Here is a 23,326-nt window from a genome sequence, read left to right as displayed (position 1 = left end):
ATAAAATATGAGAAAGGGATACTAAGAAAACAATCCCACTCACAATTGCTTCAAAAGAATAAAATACCTAGGAATAAATTTAACCAAAGATGTAAAAGACCTGTACTCAGAAAATTATAAGGCACTGAAGAAAAAAACTGAAGATGATACAGATAAATGGAAGCATATACTGTATTCATGAATAGGAAGAATTAACATAATTACAATGCCCATACTACCTAAAACAATCTATACATTCAACACAAGTCCTATCAGGGTACCAATGATGTATTTTATAGAACAAATGCTCCAATAATAGAACCACAAAAGACCTAGAATAGTTACAATGCTTTGAGAAAGAGCAAAGGTAGAGGAATTACACTACCTGATACCAAGCTATACTACAAGGCCATAGTAATCAAAACAGCATGATACTGACATAAAACCAGAATATAGATAAATGAAGAACAGAATGGAGGGCCCAGAAGTAAACCCATGCCTTTATAATGAACTAGAAGCCCAGTGCAGGAAAATTCATGCACTGGCGAGGAGTCCCTCAGCCCAGCCTGCCCCCTCTCACACTCCAGGAGCCTTCAGGGGCAGGAGGCAACCCGGTGATGAGGGGAAGGCGATACCCCGGTAACACCTCTGCTACCACTGCCAGCAGCACAAGCCTCAGCCGGCCCCTGTTACCTGAGCTTTGGGTGGCCCTGGTGGATGGGCAGCCATCCTCCAAGGCTTGCCTGTGCCTCAGGCCAGCCCTGGGCAGCTGGGGGGTTAAAGGGACTGAGGGACTCCAGAGGCAGGCTCACAGAGTGGCCAGACCCACCTGTGGGCGTGCCTCCCAACCTGGAGGGACTGAGTGGACTGGATACCTCCATCTTGTGGCTGTGGGCACTGCTAACTTTGAGTGTGTGACAGTCAATTAGCATATTCCCTCCTTATTGGTTGTGGGAGCCACTATCTTTGAGGGTGGGACAGTCAATTAGAATATTCCTTCCTTATTGGCTGTGGGTGCCGCCATCTTTGAGGGTGGGGCAGTCAACTAGCACATTCCTCTCTTATTGATTGTGGGTGCCGCCACCTTTGCAGTGGCGTGAGGGTCAATTAGCATATTCCCTCTTTATTAGATAGGATTAATATTTGATGAAGGAGGCAAAAACATGCAATAGCCTAAAGATAGTCTATTCAATATACATGTTTGGGCATATCAGACAGACACATGCAAAAAAATAAAACTAGACAACTTTCTTGCACCATTCACAAGTACAAACTCAAAATGGATTGAAGACTTAAAATGTTAGACTTACAACCAAAAAAATATGAGCAGTAAAATCTCAGATACTTCTCATAGCAATATTTTTTTCTGATACATCTTTTCGGGCAAGGGAAACAAACAAAATAAACAAATGAGACTATATCAAACTAAAAAGTTTTTGCAGAGCAAAGGAAACCATCAACAAAACAAAAAGATAATCCACAATATGGCAGAACATATTTGCCGATACATCTGATAAGGGACTAATATCCAAAATTTATAAACTGCTAAAAAAAAAACACCAAAACACCAAACAATCCAATTTAAAAATGGGCACAGGGCCTGAACAGGCATTTTTCCAAAGATGACATACAGATAGCCAATAGACATATGAAAAGATGCTTAAAGTCATTAATCACCAGAGAAATGTAAATTAAAACCACAATGAGAAAGGAGGAACACCTTACACCTGTCAGAATGGCTATCATCAACAAGTTAACAAACACGTGTTGGCAAGGATGTGGGTGAGAAGGAACCCTCGTGCACTTTGGTGAGAGTGCAGGTGGTGCGACCACTGTGGAAAGCAGTATGAAGTCATCAGAAAAAATTAAAAACGGAACTACCTTATGACTCTATAATTCCACTTCTGGAAATATATTCAAAGAAACCCAGAATACTAATTTGAAAGACTATATGTACCTCTATGTTCATTGCAGTGTTATTTACAATAGTTAATTTGGAAGCAGATCAAGTGTCCATCAGTAGATGAGGATATAAAAAAGTTGTGGTACATGTACAGAATGGAATACTACTTGGCTGTAAAAAATAAGAAAACCTTATCCCTTTCAACAGCATGAATGGATCTGGCTCGCATTATTTTAAGTGAAACAAGCCAGTCAGAGAAAGACAAGTACCATATGATTTTACTCATATTGGGGAATCTAATGAGCAAAATGAACTATCAAGTAAAATACAAACAGACCCATAGCTGGCGAGCAGGCTGACAGCTGTTGGGGGTAGGGAGTTGTGGGGTGTGAAAGGTGAGAGGAAAAAAACTCATGGACACAGACAATGGTGTGGGGACTGTCAGGGAGAGGTGAGGTGGGGGAGGTGGAGGAAGGTATAGGGGCTATAAATGGTACTTGACTTGGGGTGGTGAACACACAATATAGTGTACAGATGTGTTGTGGAATTGTACACCGGAAACCTGTATAATTTTGTTAACCAGTGTCACCATAATAAATTTTTTTTAAAAAAGGAAAAAAACTTAAACACACCGAAAATCCCAATCAACCACAACAGCATACACATTCTTCTCCAGAGTCTTTGGATTATTTCCTAAGATAAACCATATGTTAGGCCATAAAGTAAGCCTCAATAGCTTTAAAAAATAGATACACAAAGTATCTTCTCTATTCACTACAGGATAAAGCTAGGAATGGATAACAGGAGGAAAACTGCCCACAAATTTGTGGAATTCAAACAATGCAGTCAGAAAACAGCCAATGGATCTAACAAGAAATCACAAGGAAAATCAGGAAATAATTAAACACAAGTAAAAATGAAAACACAATACTAAAACTTATGGGACACTGGAAAAGCAGTGTTCAGATATAAACTTATAGCTATACACAGTTACATTAAAAACACACACACACACACACAAGAAAGACCTCACATCAACAACCTAACTTTACAACTTTAGAAATAAGGAAAAGAAGAACTCAAAGCTAGCAGAGTGAAGAAATAATAAAAATCAGAGCAGGATAAACAAATAAAAAAAATAAAAAATAGTAGAGATAATCAATAAAACTAAAAGTTAATTCTTTGAAAAACTCAACAAAATTGATAAGTGTCTAGCTAGATGGGCTAAGAAAAAAAGAGAGAAGATCCACATTGCTAACATCAGGAATGAAATTTGAGACATTTACTACTGATTCTACAGAAATAAAAAGAATTATGAGAGTACTATAGATAATCATACACCAACAAACTGTACAACCTACATGAAATAAAAAAAAATTCCATTTCATGAAATTTGAAACACAAACTATCAAGAGGGAATACAAATCCAGCTAGTGTGGCTCAGTTGGTTAAGCACTGTCCCTTGTACCAGGAGGTTACAGGTTTGATTCCTGGTCAGGGCACATGCTCAGTTTTCAGGCTCGATCCCCAATTGAGAGCATGCAGGAGGCAGCCAATCAGTGTTTCTATTTCTCTCTCCCTCTCCTTTCTTCTCTCTGAAATAACAAAACATATTTTCTTTTTAAAAAAGAAGGACCAGCCGAAACCGGTTTGGTTCAGTGGATAGAGCATCGGTCTGCGGACTGAAAGGTCCCAGGTTTGATTCCGGTCAAGGGCATGTACCTTGGTTGCGGGCATACCCTCAGTAGGGAGTGTGCAAGAGGCAGCTGATTGATGATTCTCTCTCATCGATGTTTCTAGCTGTCTATCTCTCTCTCTTCCTCTCTGTGAAAAATCAATAAAATATATTTTTTTAAAAAGGACCATCAAACTTACTAAGACTAAATCAAGAGTAATGTGAAATCTGAATGAACTTCTAACTTGTAAAAAGATCAAATCAGAAAAAAAAAAAAATCCAACAAAGAAATGCCCTGTTCCTGATGGCTTCACAGGTGATCCTACCAAACATTAAAGAAAAACTAATACCAAATTTTCCCAAACTTTTCCAAAAATACTGAAGAGAAGGGAACATTTCCTAAATCACTCTATGAGGTTAACATTACTCTGGTACCAAAACCAGACAAAGACACTTCTAGAAAACTATAGATCAAAATGCCTTATGAACACTGGGATAAAATCCTCAACATATAATTGAGCATAGTAGCAAATGGAATTCAGAAGCACAATAAAAAGCTTATACATTATAACCAAGTAGGCTTTATTCCTAGAATGCCAATGATGGCTCAACATATGACAGTCAATGAATGTAATACTTCATATTAAGAGTATGAAGGAGAAAAAACACACATGATCATCTCATTTGATGCAGGAAAGTATCTGAAGAAATTTAACATCCTTTCATGATAAAAACACTCAATAGTCTAGGAATAGAAGGAAAGTACCTCAATATAATAAACGCAATATATGAAAACCTACAGCAAATATCATACCCAACTGTGAAAGACTGAGTTTTCTCTATAAGATGAGAAACAAGGCAAGGATGTCCACTTTTACCCTTTACATTCAACATAGTACTAGAAGTTTTAGCCAAGCAATTAGGTAAGAAAAAAATAAATAAAAGGCATCCAAATTGGAAAGGAAGAAATAAAAATACCTCTGTTCATAGATGAAATGATCTTATATGTAAAAAGCCCTAAAGATGTCACTAAATAATTGTCACAAATAATTAATGAATTCAGCAAATTACCAGGAAAAAAGTCAGTTGCATTTCTATACACTAAATGAAAAATCTGAAAAGTTAATTAAAACAATTCTCATTACAATAGCATAAAGAATAAAATACTTAAGAATTAATTAATCAATGAGGTGAAAGACTTATACAATGCACACTATAGCCCATTCCTGAAACAAATTAAAGAAGACATAAATGGAAACATATCCTATAGTCAGAGATACAATCCAGTACTTCCTTAAAACAATACCGATTCAATGCAATTTCCATAAAAAAAAATCTCAATATTTTTGCAGAAATAAAAAAGCTCATTGTAAAATTTATATAGAATCACAGTAAAATTTGAATAGCCAAAACAATCTTGAAAAAGAACATAGCTGGAAGTTCCATACTTCCTGATTTCAAAACTTTCTACAAAGCTACCAATAATCAAAACAGTGTGGTACTGGCATAAAGACAGACACATAACGCAATGGAATAAAATAGTCCCCAAACAGACCCCTTTAAATATGGTCAAAAATTTCCACAAGTGTGCCAAGACCATTCATTGGGTAAAGGACAATTTCTTTAACAGATGGTTCTGGGACAACTGGATATCCACATGTAAAAGAATAAAACTGGATTCTTACCTATCACTGGATATAAAATTAACACAAAATTCATCAAAGACATAAATGTAAGACCTAAAACAATAAAATTCTTAGACAAAAGAATGGGACAAAATCTTTCTGACATTGGATTTGGCAATATTTTATTTGATATTACAACAAAGACACAAGCACCACCAACAACAAAAAAAATAGACAACGTTGAACTCAATAAAAATTTAAAATCTTGTGCATCAAAAGACACTGTCTATGAGTAAAAAAAAAAAAAGTCAACCCAAAGACCAGGAGAAAATATTTAAAAATCTCTTATCTGGTAAGGGATTAATATCTAAAATATATAGAGAACTTCTAAAACTCAACCACAAAACAACTTATTTAAATGGGCAACAGACTTGACTAGACATCTCTGCAAAGAAGATACACAAATGGCCAATAATTGCATAAAAAGATGCTCACTGTCCAATAATCATTAGGAAAATACAAATCAAAAATATAATCAGATATAACCTCACCCATTAAGATGCCCACTTTTAAAATAAACAAGTGTTTGTGAGGATGCTGAGAATTTGGAACCTTTGTGCACTGCTGGTGAGAAGGTAAAATGGTACAGACATTGTGGAAAAGAGCATGATTGTTCCTCAAATAATTACAAATGGAATTATCATATGATCCAGCAATTCTTACTTCCGGGTACATACCAAAAGAACTGAAAATAGTGTCTCAAACAGATATATACACATTTATATCCACAGCAGCATTAGTTACACCAGCTAAAGGATGCAAGCATGGCAACTGTCTACCGATGTTATGAGTGGATAAGCAAAATGTTGTATAAACATGCAATGGAATAATATTCAGCCTTAAAGTGGAATTCTGACAGCCCTGACTGGTATGGCTCAGTGGTTGGAGTGTCATCTCATGCATCAAAGGATCATGGGGTCAATTCCCAGTCAGGGCACATACTCAGGTTGTGGGTTCGATCCCTGGTCGGCAACCGATCAATGTTCCTTTCTCTCTCTTTCTCCCTTCCTTTCTCTCTATAATGAATGAAAAAAACATATCCTTGGGTGAGGATTGAAAAAAAAAAAAAAAAAATTGGAATTCTGACACATGCTATTACAAGGATGAGGACAGTATGTTGACTGAAATAAGCCAGACACATACTATATGCTTCCACTTATATGAGGTATTTATATCTATCTATCTATCTATCTATCTATCTATCTATCTATAAAAGACTAAGCAACTGTTATGACCAGACTATCGGCCAGTAGCTTTGACACACACTGACCACCAGCAGGCAGAAGCTCAATGCAGGAGCTGCCCCCTGGTGGTCGGTGTGCTCCCATAGCCAACTCCTGCAGCTGGCCAATCTCCCAAGGTCCCTCCCTGCAGCCTGCTGGCCCCGAATGGGACCAACTGCTGGTCAGGCCAAGGGACCCCACAGGTGCATAAATTAGTGCACCAGACCTCTAGTGTAGAATATAAAAATCAGAGAGAGAGAAAGAAGAATGGTGCTTTCTGGGGTTTGAGAGAGCACGGTGGGGAGTTAGTGTTAAGTGAGGAGAGAATTTCAGTTTTACAAGAAGAAAAGAGTTAGGGGGATGTGCAGGGGTGATAGCAACACAGCTTTTGAATGTATTTAATACCACTGGACTATGCACTTAAATTGCCTAAGATGGTAAACTTACGTTATGTGTATTTTACTACAATAAGAAAAACTGGGTGTAAATTGTGCAAACTCAGCAGTCAGATCCCAGAGGCACTAAGAGGGAAAGGGCTTCCTGAGCCTGGAGGGCCCTAATTCAGAGGGCACAACATAGGCAAAGGGGTCACAGCAGCTGCAGTGAGCAGCCCTCTGGCAAGTGATAACTGATCCCTTAAAAATCAAGAAGCTCTTGTGCAGTTTTATAACAAATAATATTTGGATTTGAGAATCAGCAGGAAAGAAAAACCTATGCAGCTTTTCAGCAGGGACCAGTCAGGCTGTGTTTACATTTTAAAAAAAGTTGGAACATTTGGAAAGAATCAGTCAGCTTAGGTTACTACTGAAGTGTCCACACATTTTATAGCTCACTGCACACTGGGCAGACCGCACCCTCACCTTCACTCCAGCTAACATTCCAGTCGTGGACACACTGAAATCCAGGTAAGCCAGTGTGTCCGGGTTGGAGGGTTTGTAGATCTGGGCTGGCCGCTTCTTTGGCAAATCATCTGGAGAGCAGAGCAAAGCTATTAGCACATCTGACGTAATGGGAAAGCAGAGAAGGAACTGCACCTAGCTAGTTCGAGGACTGACCTGTGTCCAGTATTGGGGGCCATGCCCTGACATCGACGGCTGCAGCTGCCTCCCTGGACCGTAACAATTTACAGATCAGTTGTGTTGTCATTAAACAGGCCGATCGACTCACCTGAGAGTCAGAGAATAGAAAGGATGAAGGAAGGTAAGTCACAGGTGAATCCTCACTGCACACGTGTCTGCTCTGTATGCTGCGGCTGTGTGGCTTTCAGAGCAGGTTGCACTACCAGGGACACAGCTCCTTGTGAGGAGCATTGGCCAGCATAGGTACAAGAGAGCCGGGAATCTGACCACAAAGCGCGACACAGAGCTGGCGGGCACTGAGGTCCCTGAAAATGTCTACAGCTGAGTGGGATCCAGTGTTAAGATCAGACTCAGAAAGAAGCTTCTAACCTCACTACTGACACCATTGGCTGTTCTACTGGAAATGCCACATATGTCCACAAAAACCACATATTTTCTAACTGGAATAATGACCATGAAAGTACTCCAACATAACAAAAAAATATTTGTGGGATCTCCAAACTAACGTCTCCTGTGGTTCCTCCTCCAAACAGAAAATAATCTCCTAGACCTCTTAAACTCCCCGACACAAAAATAAATAAAATAAACCTATGCTTTCAAATAGGACCTTTATAAACATGACAAAAGAATGATACAAAATGGGTGTTTTTCACCGGATCTAGTTTACTGGGGCGGGGCCTGTAGGGACGCCCATGCTGGGGAGCTGCTTTCTCTAGGTATCAGGCAAGGCTGCCCTCTAGCCCCTAATTCCATGCAAAGTTGGGCTCTTGCTTCCAGCACTCGGTAGATGCCTGAGGGCAAAGGCCACATGCTGCCCCATCACTTGGGTTGAAGACTCCCACATAATCCCACAGCCAGCCCCTCCCTGAAGGCCCAGCTCTGGTGGAGAGCCGGACTCTCAGGTCCAGGGCAGGAGGAAGGGCCCAGACACTCCAGGTGGTGTTACCTCCACAATCATCTTCACGGTGGGCAGCGTCGTCGCTATGTTCTGTGGGTGTGGGGGGCGGACGGTAATTGGCACACAGCCTGCGTACAGGCAACCGTAAAACGCTGCGATAAGGTCTATTCCTACACAAGAAGAAAATAAGAAGTTTTTGCTTGAAACAAACCAAACCATTTAATGGCTGTCATCCCTATCAGCAGAAATACTAGCCTGGAAAAGTCGAAAGGTTAAGTGGACAATACCTTAGACACAGTATTTCCTCTTCCTGGGGGTTATGTTAAGTGTCAGCACTAACTTCCACTTGGCCTGTTCTTTTAGCAGCCTGTAAGTTTAATTCCTGTAATTTCTCAACTTAACTACTATTGATTAAATAAATGCCGCAGATATCTAATAAACAAGTTGAGATATGAGAGTCTTTGTGAAATATTGCTACATTTATGCCCCTAAAAGCCCTACAGCATGCAGTGTAGCCCCCGCAAGTGGCAGGAACTAGACAAGTAAGCAATTCTCGGTGACAATACAACTCCAGACATCAAGCCCCCACAGGTGCCACAAGCTGTTTCATGCAGCTGCTGGTCCGGCCTTTTTACCTGGTGGGTAGACTAGAGCCACGTGGTCCCCATCTTGTAGGCGCCCCCTCTCCATCAGCATCACAGCTATCTTCTCTGCTCGCTTATGCAGCTGGACACATGTCAGCGAGTTTGCTATTGTGCCCTGAGTGGGGAAGCTTTAGTGAGATACAGCTTATATACCATACAACTCATTTATTTAAAATGTACAATTAAGTATTTGTTAGTACATTCACCGTTGTGCCACCACCACAGTCAGTTTTAGAATGTATTCATCACCCCCTCAAGTCCCAGAACCAGCAGCAATGACCCTCCTCCCTGCCTACTAGCCAGGAAGTACAGCACCTAAGCAGCATCTACTCACAAGAAATATTTTTAAAAAAATAATTACTTGACCTAACATAGGTAAACATTAAAAAAAAAAAAATCAACCTATTGATTCTGGGTCTTAAGTATAACTGCTATGGGCAGTAAGATTAATAGACAATACATCTCAGTGTCAATGATGGCATATCTGCCACTATTTTAATGTTTTACATTAAATTAAATTACACTAAAAATATTAAAGAAACAGCCAAATAGGATTTTTTAGTTTAAAATTTTAAAGAAGCTGCTACAAGTAAAAAGAAAAATTAAGAGTTGGCTTATGGCCCTGACCAGTTTGGCTCAGTGGATAGAGCGTTGGCCTGCAGACTCAATTCTTTGGGGATGTATCTTGGTTGCGGGCACATCTCCAGTGGGAGGTGTGCAGGAGGCAGCTGATGGATGTCTCTCTCTCACTGATGTTTCTGACTCTCTATCCCTCTCTCTTCCTCTCTGTAAAAAAAAATCAATAAAATATATTTTTTTAAAAAAGAGTTGGCTTATGTTTCCATTAAAAAAATAAATAGCGTTGGCCAGTTTTTCTCAGTGGTTAGAGAGTCGGCCTGCAGACCAAAGAGCTGTGGGTTTGATTCTGGTCAGGGGCACATGTCTTGCTTGGTAGCAGGTTCGATCCCCAGTCCTGGTTGGGGCAGTGTGGGAGGCAACCAATCAATGTGTCTCTCTCACATGGATGATCTCTCTCTCTCCCCCCACTCTTTCTGAAGATCAATAAAAAAAATATCCTCCTCCTCCAATGAAGATGAAAAAAAAAATGAATAAATTAAAAAAAATAACAGATGGTCTTTTGCATGTAAACAATGTCCAAGAATGTGAATATAAGTTTCCCATGATTTGCAATGAACTGCATCCTCATTTCCTAACTATAAATCTCGTAAACAACTTGATCCTGTCCAGAGCACTGTCGTGTAGGACAGAGATGCAGCCAACAGGAAGCCTTACTCAGGCAGGAACTAATGGTTGCCCATCTCAAATGAGCCGTGATCAAGGAGCAGAGTTTGCAGTTAACGAACTATAATGCCATGGGTGGTGGAGGGAGGGTGGGAGGAGGAGGCAAGTGCTGGCGATGAAGTAGGTCATGGGTTGGAATGACAATGTTTTGGATATATTAAGCAAAATTCTTAAAATAAATTTCATCAGTTTATTTTATCCTTTTTAAGTGTTACCTTTAGAAAATATAAAATTATATGTGTGGCTTGCGTTATATTTCTATTGGACAATGTTCAACTAGCAGGTTGACGTAAGTGGAAATTACAGTGATAATGATAGCAATGACTGGGCAGGTTGAGTGCCATGGTAAGTGTGCCTATGTGTTGGGGAGGGTGGGATGCAGATGCTTGAGCCAATGCCACCCTGAATGGTCAGGATGTGGTGTGTCCACATCAGAGCCTCAGCAAACAGCGGGCTGCGTCTCAAGGAACTCTGCCAGAGGCCCACCTTTTCTCCATGCTCATGGCTTTGACCTTCAGCTCACCCATCTGACTTTGTTATTTCTAATGAAGCTCCTGTTAGGGTCTGAGGCATTCCCAGTGAACACACTTTCCCAAAAGACCCAGTGTCTAGCTTCAGCAAGTGATTAAACATGGGGTCAGGGGATGGGAAGACATGTCACAAAATTTAAAGTAAATTAAGGTAAATTTTAATTTTACTTTAAAAGTTAAAATAAAACTAAAACTTTAATTAAAGTATTTTCATTATAAAATAGAAATGGGCTTCATTCCTAAGAATGAAAATCTATATAATTAAAACACAACTTACGTACAAAAAAGTAGCTCAATAATAAAATAAAGATGTAAATAACCCACAGATCTGTAATTGTTCTTGGTTGCAGAAATCATTCATTACTCATTTCTCTCATTTTGGGGAGAAATATTACAAAAAATTGCTAGAATATACATATATATATATGTATGTGTGTGTGTGTGTATATATATATATATATATATATATATATATATATAGAGAGAGAGAGAGAGAGAGAGAGAGAGAGATATGCATAAACACTTATATTTAAAAGCAATCCTTCACCCCCCGCAAAAAAATAAATAAATCAGAAAAACAAACAAAAAAGAAATCCTTCTTAATTGAAAAAGTCTCAGTCAAAACTGCAACAAATAACTAAGAGGAATTCATATAAGACTGAAGGGTCAGGATGGGGTCAGCACGATGAGAAAGAGCAGAGGCCGCGGCCCCGAGGGAGCAGCGGCAGCAGCTCACCCTGCAGTTGAGCAGCGTGTACAGGACGTGGTCGGGCGTGGTCTGGGCCCTCCACTGCAGGACCTCTGACAGGAACAGGAACTGGAACAAAGCACAGACGTTAGGACTGGTCCCCTAGACTGGGGGTTCATCTCAACATTTAAATGGGCCTAGTCTGCCTGAGTACTTTTGGGGTGTCTCCACAGAGGAATGAAGACGCTGACAGATATGGTGGACATAAAATGCAAGACATAAAGCTCAGTGCTCTGCTGTGACTGGGTTCAGACATGCAAACGTTTTTGACACCGGTCCAAGACAGGAGAACTGCACCCTCGCCCCTACAGATGGAGCAGCTGACACTGACACCTCTCCTGGGGTATCCTGAAGATGCCATGTGGTTTCTGGGTTGCAGGGTGGTCAGCTCTGTCTTGTGGTTTCATGAGCTCTCTTAAATGTGTTGTTTAGAATGGCCACGCCTATGTCATCCAAAGGCACCACAAATCCCAGACAGCGCGCATCGTGCTGACTCAGATCTCAGGTCAGGGTTCAGGAAGCCCCAGGCCTGCAGTCAGTCCACGTCACTAACAGGTGTACCGGAAGGAGAAACACAATGGCCACTGCTTTCAATATCACTCTATATGTTACCAAAGTCCCAGTATTTCAAATGGTTGATTTTGTCACATTTCCTGGTAGCAATCCAGAGTGGGACCACCCTTTGGTGACTCTTAAGAGTTAAGAAGACTGCCCCTAACTGCCCTCCCCTACAGGCCTGGTCCTCCCCAACTGTTCTCCCCTGCAGGCCTGCACCCCCCCAAACTGCCTTTCCCTGCAGGCCCGGTTGCCCCCAACTTCCCTCCTCTGTTGGACTGGTCACCCCTAACTGCCCTCCCCTGCAGGCTTGTTCGCCGAAAACTGCCCTCTCTTTCAGGCCTGGACCCTCCCAACTGCCCTCCCCTGCTGGCCTGATTGCCCACAGCTGCTCTCCCTTGCAGGCCTGGTCCCTCCCAACTGCCCTTCTCTGCTGGCCATCTTGTGGTGGCCATCTTGTATCCACATGGGGGCAGCCATCTTGTGTGTTGGAGTGATCGTCAATTTGCATATGACTCTTTTATTAGATAGCTAGAGGTCTGTGCACAGGTGGGGGCCAGCTGGATTTCCCTGAAGGGTATCCTGGGTCAGGGTAGGGTTCCCTTGGGGTGTAGGGCCGCCTGGGCAAGGGGCATATGGTGGTTTGTAGGCTGGCCACTCCCCCCAGCGACCCAAGTGGAGACTCTGGTATCTGGGGTTTATTTATCTTCTACAAGTGAAACTTTGTAGCCTTGAGTGGAGCCAAGCCTCCTGCTTGCTCCATGGCCACAGCCATTTTTGTTGGGATTTATTTATCTTCTATAATTGAAACTTTGTAGCCTTGAGCGAAGGCCAAGGCAGGCCAGGCTGCGGAAACTTGGCTTCCTCCATTGCCGGGGAAACCCAAGCCTCCTGTTCACTCCGTGGCCGCAGCCATCTTGTTAATTTGCATACTCAATCCTGACTGGCTGGTGGGTGTGGTAGAGTGATGGGTAATTTGCATATTACTCTTTTATTAGATAGGATATGGGTCTTTCTTGCAGAATCAAGGTGAAGAGGAAGCGGAGGTAGGTAGGTAGGAAGCAGAGCCAGTGCTCCTGTAATTCAGCATCAGGGTGACAGGCGGGGACCCAGCAAAGGCAGGCCCTCTGCTCTCACCTTCCGGGCCTGGTCATTGTCCTCTATCTGACCCAGGTCTCTTCCGCTGGCCTGTGCAATCCTCTTCCCAGAGACCAGGTTCCCCACCATCACAGAGGCAGGGCCGATTTCTGGAAAGAAACATGCGCGAGGAAAACACATGTGAAATTCTCCCAAACATGACTGCCTACCTTGGTAAAGAGCTTACTCCAGGGAAATCCTTTCAAAGATGTGGCTTTGAAAAACAACTTTATTACAGTAGGGGTTCAGAAAGGTCATGATGATGATAATGATGATGATGATGATAATGGCAAGTCTAACCTCAATGAAGGGTTGACAGAAATGCCATGATTGCTGAAACCGGTTTGGCTCAGTGGTAGAGCGTCGGTCTGTGGACTGAAAGGTCCCGGATTCGATTCCGGTCAAGGGCATGTACATTGGTTACGGGCATATCCCCGGTAGGGGGTGTGCAAGAGGAAGCTGGTCGATGTTTCTCTCTCATTGACGTTTCTAGCTCTCTATCTCTCTCCCTTCCTCTCTGTAAAAATTCAATAAAATATATTTTTTTTAAAAAAGAAAAAAAAAGAAATGCCATGATCACAAATTCCCCCAGTGCCGCCCAGCCAACGGCCTTTACTTTCCAGTTAAGGGGATGCTTCCTTGTCAAGTCTCCTCACATTAGTGATGATAAAACATTACACAAGACAAATACAGAATTTAAAGCATGGCACATTTCACTGCTGAAGACTGAGACTCCTGGCTTGTGGGTCTGGTTCCAGGTGCGATTACACACCGGAGAGCTGAATGAACAAACCTTGTTTTTAATAAATGCCTCTTGGGATAGACTTGGGGTGTAATCCTGTTGAAAGGTGTGACACAGTCACTTGTCCATGCATTTCATCTACAGAAAGGGTTAAGTTCTGTCAGGCCCACAGACACGTGGAGCAAACCAAAGGCTCCCGTGCAGTCCCAGTTCCCTTCAAGCCCGCTACCAACGCCATCACCAGGCTTCTCATGGCTATGGCACATTTCAGATAAGAAATGCAGAAATCTATTCTGGCAGCTTTCCTTTTATTTCTTAATGAAAAAGAAAAAAGAAAAAAGGTTTCTTAAAGAGCTGGAGTACCGCTTCCACATTTTCTGACTTCAAGAAATCCTCAACGACCTCCGTCTTCTGAAAATGATACTGTTCATAACGGTTTCTTTTCCTTAAACACGTGCATATAAATCAAGACACATACACTTATTAGGAAAATGTTAAAGAGTTCCAGGAGAACATGCCAGTGTGAGTGAGAGTGTACCAGTATGTGGCTGTGTATGAGCAAGTGTGACAGTGCATGAGTATGAGCACGCAAGTGTGTGAGGAAAGAGGAAGGAGGAGAGGGAAGTGAGAAAGAAAAGGTGAGAGATATCAGAAGTTTGGTAAAGGAGTTTTAAGTAACAAAGATGGCATTAGCATTTAATCCGTGATTTGATAAAATTCAGGTTGAAGGCCACTACTCAGTCCTAATCTTGCTAAACTTTTGATGAAGGCCAAGCTACAGGCTTAGAAATCTGGATATATGTTGCATCACTTATTGCACACGAACAGCTGTTAGTTTGAAGCTAAGACACAAGTTTTAAAATTTATGCTGAGGGGTGTGACCATACTAAGCATGGTCTAACATGCACTGTTTCCATGGCAACCACCCCAGCAGTCATCCTGGCGTTCACTGGAGTGATGAGGACTGCAGGGGGTGAATAACTACTATCCTTAGATCAGTGGTCGCCAACCGGTGGTCCATGAGGTCCGAAAGGTTGGTGTCTGCTGCTTTAGATGACTGTCCAAGTGGAACACTCTAACCACTGAACACACTCTGCAGATGCGTGGCTGTCCAGAATTTGGTCTGTCATGAAACAGTCACATTCCCACAGCTGTGTGGTAGATGTCAGGATGCTACAAGGCAGGACTGAACTGTGGGGAACAGCCTATGACACAGATTTCTGCAATTTGTAAGAGCCTTGGTGCTGGTTCCCATGTAATCATAGAGCATGACTTACATACTCAGCTAAATATGTTTGCATTTTTATGTGTGGTAGTTTGGGACCAACTACATTTCTTTTCTTAGCTCTTAATGAAATACTACTCATCCGTAAAAAAGGAAGGAAATCTTACCCTTTGCGATAGTGTGGATGGACTTGGAAAGTATTTGCTAAGTGAAATAAGCTAGTCAGAGAAAGACAAGTACCAATGATGTCACTTATAGGTGGAATCTAACAAACAAAATAAACTAACAAACAAAATAGAAAAAGATGCACAGAAACAAAACAGACTTCTGTCAGAGGGAAGGTGTAAAAGGTAAAGGGATTAAGCAAAACAAAACACACAAGCACCTCATAGATACAGACGACAGTATGATTGCCAGAGGGAAGGGGGTGGGGGAGGTAGGAGAAGGTAAAGGGGCTAAATGGTGATGGAAGGAGACCTGACGCTGGGTGGTGAGCACATAAAACAGTACCCAGATGATGCATTACAGAATTGTACTCCAATACGTTCAACAAAGAAACTATGAAGAAGAACGTCAGGCAGTGTGGCCGAATTGGAAGGAGGGCACTGTTGTGTGGCTGGAGTGAGGTAGCTGCTGCGGAGAGAAAGCGCCTGGTCCACAGCCTTGCTGTTCTAAAGCTGTCACCAGTTTCCCAGCTTTAGAATCTGCGGCAAAGTGCCAGCATTCTTCCTGGCTGTGGAGACTGGGCAGGACAGTTCTCCTAAGAAGCCAACTTGGAAACTGGCCTAAACTGAAGACTTCTCCATAATTTTTGAAGAATCCAAACTACGGTTGGAAAAGCACTGCTCTGCGGGGATAGCACGATTCCAAGGTGCCTATTTAGGGCTTCTCTGTTTCCGAGTCCAGTCTTGCCTCGCTGAGAATTTACTTCTCTGGCTGACTTTACGTGTCTCCTTCTGCACACAGACTTACGAGTTTCTATGTTCCTAATGTTGCGGGGAGACAAGTAGTTCTCCTGCTGCTTTATTTGCAAAAGTCATCCTTTACGGAGAACGGAGGCTCTCTCCCTTGTTGACTGGAGGGGGCGTGTGCAAAACACTCCTACATCCTTACCTCACTCCTCAGAATGCAAACATAGAAGATTGAGATGAACTCAAACTTGCTCTCTTCCCACGCTCCCACTTACAGATTTACAAATCTACAAGCCAGCAACTCCAGCTCTGTGCTGTTGGATTCCTGCCTGGCCTGTTTGTGCAGGGGACAGGGCAGGTGTATGCGAGGACAGCGTTTCCCCCCTGGCCATTCCTCCCAGTCTCACCACTGTCCTGATAAAACACATCCAGGGAACTTTAGAGCTGGGAGCTGCTTTTATCATTTTGTTGCTAGCCTAACTGATGGGTGAAAGGTCTTTTAACAGTTTTGTACTCAATTAAGATACTGTTGCAGCAATAGTGTTGTTAGCGGAGTTAAAGGGCAATTAAGCTGTCTACAAATGATCAACATCTTAGGGTAGGGGTGTCGAACTCAATCAGAGAAGGGGCCAAAATCTAAAATCCAGCCTAAATCGCAGGCCGAATGGTTTACTGAACAGTCATAAACTGACAATGTCATAAACTGACAGCGGAGTGCAGTGATGACAGCGCGGTGCGGGCCACATTGCAAGGCCTGGCGGGCTGGATTTGGCCCGCGGGCCTTGTGTTTGACACATGTGTCTTAGGGGCTCTGTTTCAAGCACCTAGCATAACCCTCACCCATAAAGGGCCTCACTAAATGTGCCCTTTGGCTGCTGAGTACTCGTTTGGAGTCATAGATGTTTATTCCAAGGGTGCTGTGGAAATCAGGGTCCATTTCCCTTCCTGAATTCATGGGAATGGAGGCCTCAGGGAAATGTCACCTGTCTAAGGGACACCACAGATCACCCACTGGGCGAAGAATGGCAACTCACAGCTGCCGTTTAATGTTTGCTAAAAAACTGCTTTTTTAAAGAGACAGACTTACCTAACCTCTAAATATTTAACAAGAACAGGTGGGATACCAAATATCAATACAGAATTCTTTCCCTACATTTATCAGTGCCCATAAGCTCTATTCACCATGCTGTAGTGTTAGAGCACTCCAAATCTCTGTCACCTTTCCCCCCTCCCTCCTGAGGAAAGGCTGCCTTCCCCCTTGGCCGTCTCTCCTTTCAGGTTTCTTGACATCTGGCAGGTGAGCTGCACCCCGTACTTCCGGAATCACATGCACTTGCAAGTGATCCCCATCCATAGACATCTGTCCTGAATTCTCCTGTCACACGGCTGACCTGGGGGCTCCACCACCTCCTCCACACTTGCAGGCCTGGGGACACTGGGTCGAGGGTGTCTGAGGATGAGTAAAGGTGAGCAGGACAGAGATGTGCCAGTCACCTTGGAGTGTGCAAGGACCCGGAGAGCCCAACACCCTCAACACCCAAACAACCTCGCCCAGACAGTGCGTCCCCAGGGCAGGCCATGCCTGAGACAACAGGAGACAAAGAGGAGCTGTGCTCACCCCACATGAAGCCAGAGCACCCACAGAATTTAAAGTAGAAAGACTTCAGTCAGCGCAACTCTGCGCTTGGTTGCAGCAATCACATACATCAGGGACTGAGAGGAGAAATGAAGGTGAGGGGGAAAAATAGGGAGGAATATCAGTTCAGGAAATCTGGAATATGAGAAAATAACAAGACAGAAGTAGGACAAAAACAAGAGAGTAGTGATGCCTGCAAACTGACTTTCTAGGCTGTGTGAGAGAATTCCCTTACCCTAGGAGAGACCAAAATACCAGGGGGGGAGGCTGCCTTCTGACTGCTCCACAGACGTCTGCTGCAGGGACCCCGGGCAGCCACAGACCTGGACTCAAGTCCTGACCCCTCTCCTGGTGGGAAGACCCCTCTGGTTACATTAACGGAGGGACCACCTGCCTCACCCAATCTCACTCTTGAGGTATGAACATCGAGTCCAGTTGGTCCCTATAGCTAACATGGGCATGCGGCTAGCGATGACCCAATGGGCCTCACCATAGTCTGCCCCGATTGCCACTCCACAGGTGGGCAAACGGCCATCGGGTCGAGGTCTGTCTCCACTGCACTCTGGTCCCACAGCTGTGGGTGAGGCACTTTCCTCATTTGTGAAAGGAGAAGAGAGCGCCCCCTCCTAGTGATCCCCAAGATGGAGTTAGTATGTGAAACAGGCTACACACTCCATCACCCCAACATCCTCTGACATCTGTCTGCACGTCCCAGCCAGATGCCGGGACCTTCTTCCTCACGAGGCACCATCTTGAGATAAATTCCCTTCCACTGATACCTGTGTGACCTGGAAGAGTGTGACCAATTCCACTGCCAGGAGGAGCAAGTCAGATGACAAATAACTATGTGTCCCCTACACCGCAAAGCAAGAGGCAAACGCTCACTCTCACGACAATGTCAGAAACCGGTTTGCAGAATTCTTCACAGAATACCAAATGCTTTCCCACCTGTTAGCTGCTCTGATCCCTAAAGGAATCCATGAAACACGGAAGGAAGCATTATTCTCATTTATGTGCGAGGAAACCGTGACTAGAAATTCTGTGCATCCCCGAGGCCATAGCAGATGGAGGTCTGATGCCCCAGAAAGGAGGCCCAGGACACGGGCACCCCCTCACTCCAGATGTCCTGCACCCCTGGCCCGCCCTAAGGGGATCTGCAGCCCAGCAGAGCCCTGTACTCCACCACCCGCCTGCAGAAAACACTGCTGGTGGAGAACAAGCTCACTTCTCCAGAGCTGACAATCGCCTCCGTTCACGAGGCCCAGTGGGCATGGCACCACCACTGCGGGCTGCAGAGTCCCACCTGAGACACCATACGAGCCCTCCCAGCCCTGGGCATACCTGGCTGCTTTTGTCGAGGTTTAGGCAGGTTTGTGACACAAGTGTGGGGGCACATCAGGACATTGCAGGGGTGAAGCGAGCCCTCCAGGAAAAGCTGCTTTGTTTCTGACAAATGGATCCCACCAAGCGGGGTCTTGGGGAGGGTGTTTGCAGGAACCAAGGCCAAGCAATAAACCCCGACTTGATGGATGCTGTCGATCGCCTGGAAGTCACAAGAGGAGACCGTGTTCGAACAGGTACCGTGAACAGACATCAGGCACCCGTGTAGACTGTGCAAAACACTGTCCACAGCCCCAGAAGCATGTGCAGCGCCGTGGCGCGGTCCGTGGTGTGGCCCGTGGGAGGCGTCGAGGCCAGAGAGGGGCTGCTGGGCCTAATCTCGCCGAGCTGCATCATTACGGAGGGATTGTGGGATACCACACACACTGAGAAAGGAAGTCTGGAGAAAAAAATATACTTCCAAAATATACACTCTTCACCTCCCCACGTGAATAGCAGGAGCCAGTTTTGCAAACCCTGATTACTAATCTTGGTCTAACACCTACTCTCCCACCAATGTGTCAGGGTTGATGCAATTTCTGACCAAATGGAGTGACAGTCAGGGACAGAAGCACAGTGGACGAGGGTTGGCCATATCCTAACAAATTCTACAAAGGCTGCCCTGAGCCTGGGAGAGGGCAGGAGAAGGGCTACCTGGAGCACGCGGCTCATCCACTGGAAGCTGTCCTCCTCCGTGGAGTCGGGCCGCTGCTCGGCCACGATCACTATCCTCTCGTCATGCAGCACGGTCACCGAGAACACAGCTATTCTGCAGGGACAGAGGGGAGGCACAGTGAGCACAGGCCGGAGATGCTCGTAGGAGGACTGGCCTGCAGTCAGGAGCTTGACAGCCACTGAAAGAGGCCGAGGGGGCTCCTGGCACATAGGGCTGCTTAAGAAAAGTCATCAGAAGGGCAGAGTCGTGGGCACTCACTACCGAGAGTGCAGCTCTGGGCGGAGGAGCCTGACCAAGCTTGAGCTAGAAGTGCCTGCATTCCCCAAGGCCATTCCTCAGGTTTGGTGACAAGCCTCTCAGCACTGGCAGAAGGAGTTCGGTGCATTTATCGGAACTGCTGAAGTTTAGAAAACCATTCAATTCACAGCTTGTGTTTGCCCCTGTGAAGCAATAGTCTCCAAATGAGGAGAAATGTTGCGTTTGTGAAATAAGTTTTCTACTAGATGTGCAGGCTCCCGCGTAAGCATGGGAGACTGGCGACACGAGCACCAGCGCCACTTGTCACAGAGGTTTAGAATAACCCAAAAGTGGCGATGCCTCATCCAATATCCATTTCTCCGATTCCCTTAGCTTGCAGCACTGAAAGTTCTAAAGCAGTTGATGACTTTCTTCAAATTAGCAAAACACAGGACTGTAGTCACCAATACTGACCCTGTGCCCAGCAAGGCAGGGGCACTGCCAGGGGGAGGGGAGTCGTGGGAGCCAATGTTCTGTGTAAACTGGTCCCTCATCTATCATCATTGGGTCTTTTGGAAGGACCTGCACCAAGATGAATATTTGACTCTCTGAATAGTTTTTTTGTTACTATTTTTTGTTGTTGCTTTTTTTTGTTTTTTTAAACTAAAAATAATGTTTCTCAAATGGATATTTTTATTTAACTTGGAAAAGTTAATGGGGCTCAGAAAATTTCTATAAAACTGGACATTTCAGAACTCGATGGCATCTCAAAGGTCACCAAGTCCAGTTGCTTCCTTTTACATAAGAGTACACAGAGTCCTATCAGTTTAAGGAATTTATACAATCTTATATAAAAAGTGTAACTGTGCTCACTGCAGACAGTATACTCACCTTCCCCTGTAGACAAACTTCATGGGCTCCACAGCCAGGGCTGTGGCTACGATGTCATCGGCGTTGTGTCTGCGCCCACTGACCACCATGAGTCCATCCATCTTGCCCACCACAAAGACGAGTCCCCCGGGACCGACGAAGCCCAGCAGGCCTGTCCTCACGAAGGGATACTCGCTGACCGGGGCCCCCGAGCTCGTCACAGGGAACACCTGAGGAAGCATGTGCTGTGAATGCCCAGCCGTGCCTGCCTCCTCCCTCCTCCTCGGAGCCCATGGGGCTGCTTCTCTTCAGCTGTCTCCTGATCTGGGCCCTGGCTGGGAAAGCCGGGCCTGGCAGCTGCCTCCAGCGGACACCACAAACCTGGAAGGCACCTCCCCTGCCCACCCAGCACCCTACAATTTGGTCCTGCTGGTCCACATGCAGGGCCTTTGGCAGGTTTCTTACCACGGCTTCTGAGCCTCTTAAGAGGTGATATGTAGAGGTCACAAATAATAGTCTAATAAACACTAATTCTGCTTATAATGTCAGGGTGATAAATGGGGCCTGCTGGTGTGGCTCAGTGGTGGGAGTGTAGACCCATGAACCAGGCGGTCACGGTTTGATTTCCAGTCAGGGCACATGCCCTGTTGTGGGCTCAATCCCCAGTATGAGGCATGCAGGAAGCAGCCTATCAATGAGTCTCTCTCATCATTTATGTTTCTCTCTCTCTCTCTCTCTTACTTTCTCTCTCTCTCTCTCTCTTCCTTTTTGAAATCAATAAAAACATATATTTTAAAAAACCAAGAATAAGGGGCATTTTAAGTAACATCTTTTAGTTGTGAAATGTTCCCAATTCATTAAAATGGAACTACACTTAAAAATATAAAGAAAGTAAATCATGCGTTCAGATTCTACACATGTCTACAAACCTGGCAGGTGAGTTGCACAGAAAAGGAGATGGGGATTTTATTTAGATGTGTCTTGAAAATGTGAATCTGCATTCATTCGACAACCACAGTTCTAAACATTAAGAAACTTATCCCCAAACAACTCAGGCTTTCCTCTGACCACTTCATCACAGGTGTGCTCCTCCTGGGTCGGCATCACTGGGCAATGGTAGAAACTCTGACGACATAGAGGTGCAGCTGAATGCACCCAACCTCTCACTCACAGGCCAACATGTGTGTGTGCCTGTGCTAAAGATACACGTGTGTGCACAGAACACACATCACCTGTGTGCACACACCATCCATGTATATGCTGCACTCCCCATACACATGTGCACTCACAGCATAATATACTCACCATACACACACACAACATACGCCTGCCTGCTCATGCTGCGGAGATAGTTATTTAGCTTGCACACTTGTTCACACCTGGCCAAGTGTGGCCTGGGATGACAGGCCATGAAGGGGGACCTTAACTCCCCCGCCAGCGAGGCTGTGCCCCATATGCTTTCGTCCCTCCACCCACCCACTGTCCCTGGTGCTCTTGTTAAACAGGCAAAGATAAAAACAGTAATATATTAAAAAGTCCCATTTTTAAGAAACTGTATTTGCCCTTTTTTGACACTGGCAGGAGAAAATGCAACGATTTTAATGACTCTAAAAATGTTTTGTTTTTTTTAAATTACCATCTTATCTTTCACATCTGTGCACCTGGCAATGGCGCTCCCAGACCTACCTCAAAGGTGTTCTTGGTCATGCCCGAGAGGCCATAGTAGGACGTGCCCGTAGCAATCGCGCACACACAGAGCTCCCCGATCTCGTCCGTTCTGCACAGCTGCGGGATCCCGTCCGGCTTCACGGAGCACATGATGGCTGGACGCAGAACAGGGAGTGCAGGAAACATTAGGGGGAGAGGGGGCAGTGAGAGAGTTACAGAGAGAGATCCATGGAGTCAGAGAGATGAATATGAATGGAAGCACAAATAAATAGGAATAAAGTTACAACTCTGACATGACAGGGAGGTGATAGTTTTCCCTAAAGTGAGTCATGATTTTTCATGTTGCAGCAAATGTCAAGTTTCAAAATTGTGGCGTCAGCGGATTATTCCTATTGCTTTAATTTTAATGTGTAAATCGAATGAAAGGGGAGTAGCCTTTTCTGCACAGACATGAGGATGACACTCAGACAAGCCACAGCCACACCACCAGCAAAACACACGCAGCCTCCAGGACACAACCTCCACTTCACCAGCTGAGGAGCACAAAACATCTGCCCAAGTCTTTTGAGCTCTTCTGGGTGGAGGCTGCATGCTTCCTGTGAAAACTGTAATCTTTGACCTCA

The 23,326-nt window shown here is 44.3% G+C and overlaps 1 protein-coding gene across 2 annotated transcripts in view; it reads right to left on the bottom strand.

Annotated features, from left to right (window-relative positions):
* The window catches only part of DIP2C (disco interacting protein 2 homolog C), a 377,912-nt gene that overhangs the window by 48,574 nt on the left and 306,012 nt on the right, over nucleotides 1–23,326 (bottom strand). For both annotated transcript variants that reach the window (XM_084872178.1, XM_084872177.1), the window contains 10 exons: nucleotides 22,722–22,858; nucleotides 21,057–21,265; nucleotides 19,907–20,021; nucleotides 19,214–19,415; nucleotides 13,359–13,468; nucleotides 11,655–11,735; nucleotides 9,078–9,201; nucleotides 8,491–8,612; nucleotides 7,521–7,632; nucleotides 7,326–7,435 (listed from right to left, as the gene is read on the bottom strand). In XM_084872178.1, the coding sequence (XP_084728304.1) occupies nucleotides 7,326–7,435; nucleotides 7,521–7,632; nucleotides 8,491–8,612; nucleotides 9,078–9,201; nucleotides 11,655–11,735; nucleotides 13,359–13,468; nucleotides 19,214–19,415; nucleotides 19,907–20,021; nucleotides 21,057–21,265; nucleotides 22,722–22,858 (1,322 nt within the window). The remainder of the gene's footprint in view (nucleotides 1–7,325; nucleotides 7,436–7,520; nucleotides 7,633–8,490; nucleotides 8,613–9,077; nucleotides 9,202–11,654; nucleotides 11,736–13,358; nucleotides 13,469–19,213; nucleotides 19,416–19,906; nucleotides 20,022–21,056; nucleotides 21,266–22,721; nucleotides 22,859–23,326) is intronic.

Source organism: Pipistrellus hanaki, assembly GCF_964339955.1.
Source record: "Pipistrellus hanaki genome assembly, chromosome: 1".
Lineage (NCBI taxonomy): Eukaryota > Metazoa > Chordata > Mammalia > Chiroptera > Vespertilionidae > Pipistrellus > Pipistrellus hanaki.
Note: the sequence above shows the minus strand (reverse complement) of the source record. Positions and strands in the feature narration are given on the sequence as shown.